General features: G+C 35.0%; 1 protein-coding gene across 1 annotated transcript; it reads left to right on the plus strand.

The window, feature by feature from the left end:
* The first annotated feature begins 2,000 nt into the window (after positions 1 to 2,000).
* Positions 2,001 to 2,879, plus strand: LOC149236169 (transcription termination factor MTERF8, chloroplastic-like). The gene has a single exon (XM_089368794.1). It carries the CDS (start codon positions 2,001 to 2,003, stop codon positions 2,877 to 2,879), a length of 879 nt encoding a protein of 292 aa, XP_089224920.1.
* The last annotated feature ends 5,212 nt before the right edge of the window (positions 2,880 to 8,091 follow it).

Below are 8,091 nucleotides of genomic sequence, written 5' to 3' on the forward strand. Positions count from 1 at the left end.
GCTCCACTCTGTACCTGCGCTGAATGTCAAAACTAATGAAGGCTACCTGCGCTGGGCGAGATTGGCCAAGTGGCACAGTCATTCTGCAAGGTGTCAACTGCCCAGGAAGCTTCCAAACTGACACTTGGGTCAAGGAATTCGCCTTGTGATGAGTAAGAGGGTCTTGATCTCCAAGTGGAAGCAAGAATCTCCAAGTGGACTCAAGAACTGAAGATTAACTAAAGTGGGAGAGGACACTAGTCAGCTTCATGCCAGTCTCAAGATGACTCATTCTTTCTCCAAATATCCTATATATAGAGCTCTCTCATGAGGTCTAAAGAAGGCTAGAATTTTGTGCAAGTAAGGAAGTGTTGTTGGTTTGTGTATAGAACTATTGGGTGATTGCTTGAAGGAGGTGAAGAGGAGATTTCTTTCTGCTGGGAGGTGTTGCTGGATTGGGCCTATTATGGTTGTAACCCTCTCAGAACTTTGCTTCTTCCATTAATAAAGCATTTGAGGTTCTTCTATATGCATGTGTCTTTATGGTGAATTGATGCTTGTATATTTGATTTATGCTAATCCTTGAATCGATTATGGATGTATGCTTCTTGTAGTTTCCTTTTCTTGTGCTTTTACAGGATCTTTGTGTAGCTGGGCCGGTGAAAGAGCAAGGAGCTAGGAGCAAGCAGCAAGGAGTGAAGACTGGATCGACTATTAAGCGCAAGATAACGGTTAGTAGGTCATCCTTCTCTTCTCTCTCTCATCTCATAAAGAAGTAATCTTGAATAGCTTTGCATTCAGTTGTTGCTGAGGTACTGTCACCCTTAGAGTGGGATAGGGTCATTCCGTATTGGATACTTTTCCCAACAACAAATAGATCCCATGGTAGTTCATCAACAATCCATTGTCACTGTAACTCTCTTATTAGTGTTAATTACACCTATGATTCATAAACTTGAGAATGCAACAACTATGAGCTAAGTACTAGAGCTAGTAATACTCATATACCCTTTTTCTTGCTCTTTTCTTCTATTGAACCCTGATAATAGATGCATATGATGATATATTGGAGAAGTGAACAAAACGTGCATTCTTAAAACAATAAGGTACATGTCATTCATATATTGATTCAATGTTCAATTGGCAATATAAAATGTACAATCATGTTGAACATGCAACATTGGATTTAGAATGTAATAGGTCCCATGGTAATTCATCACTAATTCACTCTCATTGTAGCTCCCATTATTAGTATTGATTACACCAATCATTCATAAAATTGAGAATGCAACAATTATGAGCTAAGTACCAAAGCTAACAATACCCATAGACCCTTTTTCTAGTTATTTTCTTTAATTGAACTCTAACAAGAGATGTATACGATGATATGTTGGAATGGTGAACAAAGCATGTATGGTTAAAACAACAAGGTACATGTCTTGCATATGTTGATTCAATGTTCAACTAGTAATATAAAATGTACAATCATGTTGAGCAACAATTTAGTGATTAAGTGATGATGATCTAAGTATGAAATCATGAGGAGATTTGGGGAAAAAGTCAATGCAAGTAATGTCGATAGGCTGTTGGAAGACCTCATTCCTAAGGATTTGTAAAAGCTCAAATTAGTTGAGCCCATATTGGCTTTTGAAAGGAACTATTTCCAATCAAGTGGTGTCAGGTCACCACCAGCCTTCTCCATTTTTAGCATCTTTATGTATATTATGAGAGGATTTTTGTGTAAAATCTGAGAGTAATGAAATAATAAAGGTCATCACGCTAAGGAGACAAGCATAAGGTGATGGTAGAGCTTCCCTTTGAATATGACTATCTAAGGATAAGATATAGCCCCAACTCTAGTATCCAATCGCGTATCGATCCCAACTTCGCTGTTAATTCCTCTTGCAATTAATGCAAATCCCCACATTAAAATCGCCAAATTCTACACGGAAATAACAACCCCATCCCCAGCTCCACCAGATGGAGGGATTGTCACAGATTTTTTCATCAATAAATGTGGTATGACAGAGAAAGAGGTTTCAAAAGTCCTTAAACATCACAAGGGCTTGCTGCATAAACCAAGCCGGGATTTGGAAGAAGGTTTGGAGTTGTTAAGTGAATGTGGTTTGACCACCCTTGCTCAGATTCGAAAGGTGGTCCTTTGCAACCCTGGGATTTTCTTATATAAAGCCAAAAGGGACTTAAAGTCTAGGCTCAGCTATCTAAGGTCTATCATCAACAAAGAGGATATCTGCAAGCTTCTTTATACCAAGCTTCTTGATCAGAGTGAGGATAAGATTAAATCTGCGAATTCAGTCTTGCAAAGATTAGGTATTGAGGGCGATGCATTATCAAAGTTATTGGCAAGGCAACCTCGTCTCCTCATGTATACAGAGGAAAAAGTTATGGAGTCATTTAAAGTGGCGGATAGTCTTGGGTTTGCCAGGGGATCCAAGATATTTGGGCACGCATTGCGTGGGTTACTAGGAATGGGAAACGATAAGATAGATCGAAAACTGCAGTGTTTGAGCAGTTTAGGTTTCTCCGAAAAACAAATTTACAAGCTCTCAAGGCGGACGCCGGCGATTTTGGGGCTTTCAGAGGAAAAGCTGAAACGGAATGTAGATTTTCTGGTCAAATCACTAGGCCTTCCATTGGATGATATTGTTAGATATCCCCTTCTGTTGACATGTAACTTGGAGAGGAGGATAATCCCTCGGTATAGAGTAATGGAGGCCTTGAAGTCCATGCAACTGTTGAAGAGAGAGAGGATTTCTCCACATATTGTTAATTACACAGAAGGACAGTTCTTGGAAAAGTATGTTAATGGGAATCCCGAATACTCCTCCGTGTTGTGGGGTATTTACTATGGAGAGAAAGTTGTCAAAGCTGATCGTTGACAAGGAGACTTGCAGTGAGTGTGCTTCAGTCAAAAGGATTCAACGAAAGTTGTGAGCAGCTTTGATCAAAATGAGATTTCATTCACTGCCTTTATTTTTGAAGTCTTTTGTCATGCAGAGAATGTAACAATTTATAGATATCTTGGCATAAAGAGGGGTGCTTGCAACAGTTCCGAGAAGCAGATTTTAAAACAGGAGCGATTTCAACGGCATTGCTTTTAATGGAAGGTGCAACTCACCCTCTTTCGTTCCTCCATTGCTTTCCAATGCATAATTAAACTCATTTTATCAGCATGAAAAAGGAAAATAGCCCACTTCTACTTGTACTTGTGTTGCCTCTGAACACATACGTGTCTCACAGCAAACACTTCATCTTTGCAAACCATTAACAGAGTTAGCCTCTTATTTGAATGTATGTTATTAAGGGTTATAAATGAGTAGTTTAATTCTTATGTAATGGCACTTCATCGTTGCAAGCAATAAACAGAGTTAGCCTCTTATTTGAATGTATGTTATTAATGGCTTTAAATGAGTAGTTTAGCTCTTATGTAATGGTACTCCATCTTTGCAAACCATAAACAGAGTTAGCCTCTTATTTGAATGTAGGTTATTAATGGCTTTAAATGAGTAACTTAACACTTATGTAATGAGATTTCATCTTTGCAAACCATAAACAGAGTTAGCCTCTTATTTGAATGTATGTTATTAATGGCTTTAAATGAGAAGTTTAACTCTTATATAATGGCAGATTGCCCTTAACAATATATGCATATTTTTTGGATGCAGAACCATATTTTTGTTTTAGCTTCTTAAGCAATTTTTGTCATTTTTCTACCTATTTTCTTCCACTATTATACATTTTTATGGCAAAATTTGAAGTCGTTGTCGATTAGACTCGAACCCTAGTCAAGTATTCAAATGACACAATCATTTTAGGATTATGTATACTTGGGCTGATCTTAGTCCCTTCCAAGTCTACAAGTTCCTTTGATGATCCATTGTATTTGGACAGGGATGACCTCACATTACTATTTTAGTACATAGATATTATTTTGATAGAATTTAAATAATAGTTTAGTAAATTTAATATTGTCTATAGGTTTGTTGGTGTTGTCAAACATGGTTTGGATGGGCGGTTGATTGTAACCTGGAGTATAATGCATTCTCATTTTTTAGTTTTAGCTGCAACATTTTTTGTTTTGTTGGGAATTGTTTGTCATAATGTTTTTATTAAAAAATGTTAGAAAAATCAGTTTATTTAAAATGAGTTTGGTAAAATATTGATTTGTAGAAATGTCATGATTCTTCAGGGCCTTATTCTTTAGAATAGAGAGCATCACCATTGGGAGAGTAGTTGTTGGATAGTAGGTCTATGGTTTTGAGATATAATTGGATTATCAAGCTAGAATGTTTGTTAGTTATTACTTTTGCTATCTATCAATGGATGAGTCAAACTTGCAAATGATAAGTCAACTCAAAAGTTTCTAACTAATGAGTCCAACTCGTGGGCTTATTGATGCTAGATATATATGGCAAGAGGAAAAGGAAAAAAACTTCATTTTTAGTGAACTTTGTTAATTTTATTGAACACTTAATTCGAACTTTGACTTTATAAACAATAAATAAATATTGCTCAAGCTTTGACTTTATAAAAAACAAATAAAGATTGCCCAAACTTTGACTTTAAAAAAGTAATAGGGATTATTCAAAATTTGATACTATCTATCAACTACTTATGGATGAGTCAAACTTGCAAATGATAAGTCAACTCAAAAGTTACTAACTAATGAGTCCAATTCATGGGCTTATTGAATGCTAGATATATATGGCAAAAGGAAAAGAAAAAAAAATTCATTTTTAGTGAACCTTGTTAATTGTATTGAACACCTAATTCAAACTTTGACTTTATAAACAATAAATAAAGATTGTTCAAACTTTGACTTTATAAAAAAACAAATAAAGATAGCCCAAACTTTGACTTTAAAAAACTACTAGGGATTATTCAAACTTTGAATCTATGGGCATTTAAATGTAAATTTTTGCTAGATGTTAAACCTTGAAAATAGTTTATTGAATAATTGTAGCATAATCCAATATGACATGGATGATGCATGGATATTGTCCAATAACATGGTTAATATTGATTGTATATTAAAATAATTAAAATAATGTAATCAATATTATATATTAAAAAACTAAATTAACGTCATAAAAAAACTAAATTAATGTCATATAATAGGTCAAAAGCATATATATATGAACTAGATTCTAGATACTTATTCACCTAATAAATTCTTGAATAGCTTAAGAGTGTGGAAATAAATTTAAGGACATTCATCTTTAAAAAATATAACTACCATTATGTAGACAATTGAGGAACAAGGAGGGAGCCAAAAAAAATGCAAGCACTAATGCACACAAGAAGCTTTTTGAAGATCCTATTGTAGTCTAAACTAAATTTATTTAGTAAGATGTGAGGAACAACCATAGAATAATCATATCAACAATATTTTATGCATTCTAATTAGTTCCACAAATAAGAATACATATATCATCTCATCATCGAAGAACAACATGCATGTCACATGCATATGCACTCAACCACATATATTAGACACAAGTAGCCTACATAATATCCAAAACATGCATAAAATTCATTAGTTTCAAAGCCACATATAAGACAAGTCATCAAGTCGATGAAGGAAAAACATCCAAATTATATAGATAATAAATCCAAACAAAATGGGGTATACAAATAAATATATAGATAATAAATCCATCCCTTTGAGAAACTAAAACTTTATCTTGAAATTATTATGCAAATACAAGAAGCTTGTGTTATGTCAAATGTTATTCTAAATAATTAGATTTTGGTGTCATATATGTCATGTTAAATATGAAGGAATTGACTATTTTTCTAAATGACAAGTCAATATTTTAGTTTCTCTCAAAATCATGCATCTCTATAAAATTATAAGGATAATCTCATATTAGCACACATTATACAAGTCCTAGGTGATAACAAATTAATGCATTGAGAATGCATTATTTCATATAATCCATGCCAAATGATTGTTTCAAATATCATCATTAAGCATGTCTCAAATGGTTGCCATGTCATATGAGGGGAGTATTGGCTAACATTTGAATTACTTCAGGTTGTTGAGAAATCAATGCTAGTGGAATTAGGGTTAGATTTCTCCTTCTTGATAATTAATTGTGAATTGTATTGGCTTCATTTATATCTTTATTATATTATCTTTCATCAAACAATTACCAAATTATGTGTGTATGGAGATCACAAGAACAAGAGACACAAGATGTAGGCATTCTGCCAAGGCAAAACCCCTATCTAGGGGAAAACCTAGTGAAACTTATTCCTTCAGTGGTTAGTACAAGATAATCCAAGACTCTTCAACATAGACACATACCTCCTCCAACCACCAAGTCAACCCTTCCTTCAAGCAACTTCGATTTAGATTTGAGACCTTGTAGTAAAATCACTTCGACCTAGCAGATCCAGAATTTCGACCTTCCAATAGCAGAACCTTTGACCCAACACTTTCAGAATTTCCACCTTCCTAGCAGCAAAACTTCTATCCAACAAATGGCCCAATAACTTCACATAAAAGAGAGAGAGAGATAGCCTAGAAACTTTGACATGCCCAATAACTTCGCATAAAAGAGAGAGAGAGAGAGAGAGAGAGATAGCCCATAAAATTCGACTTGTACTTCTTCGTTCTTCCCCTTGAACTTCGCACTTTTTCTACACTTCCTTGATGTGTATCGAACTTGCTGAGTTGAATTGTGGGTCGAATTGTACTCTTGTAGGCTGACTTCATGAGGCTAGGGTCGACTTGGTGTGGAGGTGACAAAATACATTTTTGACTCAATAATAATTCTTTTTACATTATACAAAATCCCAAGAAGAGTCTCATTAAATGGACAATGTCTCTAATGACTTAGTATAAAACCTAGAAGTCCACAATGGAGGCTTTGACCTATAAAATGATGACCCAAGCATGCAACCCATGCTTTAACAAGTCATTGTAATAATAGTAAAAATCTCTTTTTCATTCTTTGACTCAAATATAAATATGAAGACTGAACCCAGTTACATTCTTCAACACTCCCTCTTAACTAGGGAGGTATTCATAATTTGCATATGTATATACAAGTGCAAGGAAGATCTCAAAACACAAGAAGTATGAAGAACTTCAGCACACAAGGTTCGACAGACTAGGGCAATCTATCTAGGTGGGACTAAGATGGATTGAAGCTTTCAGCCTCTCTAGGTACTGTTAGGCTTACTTGTTAACCATCAACCTAGGGAACTAGGTGTGTAATGCAATCTCAAAGCTCTATGACCAACACCACCCTCCCTACTTTGGGAACTAGACATCAACAGATACACTGGCTAGATGTCCTCCCAGGAATTTTGTATCACACAAGATGCCTCCTCAAGTCTCTTCCAAACATATTTCATTAACAAAATCAGTAATATCAACCAAACCAAGCTTTCTTGTTAAATATTCAAACTTTTTATTAGGAAGAGGCTTTGTTAACACATCAATTACCTATTCGTCGATCGAAACATATTGTAGCTTCATGATCCCATCTTGTACCAAACTTCTAATATAGTGGTACTTATTGTTGATATGCTTCTTCCTTGCATGGAACACATGATCTTCAAACATCTTAATGTTGCTTTGATTATTACAATTTATCACAGTAGGACTTAGAGGTTTCTCAAACAAATTTGACAGAAGCTTCCTTAACCATACAACCTCCTTTCCTACTTCACATGCAACCACATACTCAACTTTGACGCTACTTAAAGCGGTAGGATCTTGTTTTCTACTCATCCATGAAATCATCACAAATTCCAAACTAAAACATCCACCAATAGTGCTTCTTCCATCAGTCTCACTGCCACCCCAATCAAAATCTGTAAAACCTGTCAACTTGACCTCCTTGCTATCATACTTTAGGTAGTGATGAATAGTACCTCATAGATATCTCCATATATGCTTGGAAACTATCCAATGATCACGAAGAGGCTCCAACTGAAATTGACTAAGAATGTTCACAGCAAAACATGTATTTGGACATAGTGAATTTCTACGACAACTTAATTATATACTTTCCTTGCCCCAAATAAATCTCTCGAGGTTTCTGCCATACTTCTAATTCTACGTAATAATGCATTAGA

Source organism: Pinus tabuliformis, chromosome 8 (assembly GCF_031772625.1).
Source record: "Pinus tabuliformis cultivar Carrire ecotype Pingquan chromosome 8, CPIR1, whole genome shotgun sequence".
Taxonomy (NCBI): domain Eukaryota; kingdom Viridiplantae; phylum Streptophyta; class Pinopsida; order Pinales; family Pinaceae; genus Pinus; species Pinus tabuliformis.

Excerpts from the sequence above, each read along its gene's own strand:
- LOC149236169 (XM_089368794.1), top strand. The coding sequence starts at position 2,001 with ATGACAGAGAAAGAGGTTTCAAAAGTCCTTAAACATCACAAGGGCTTG.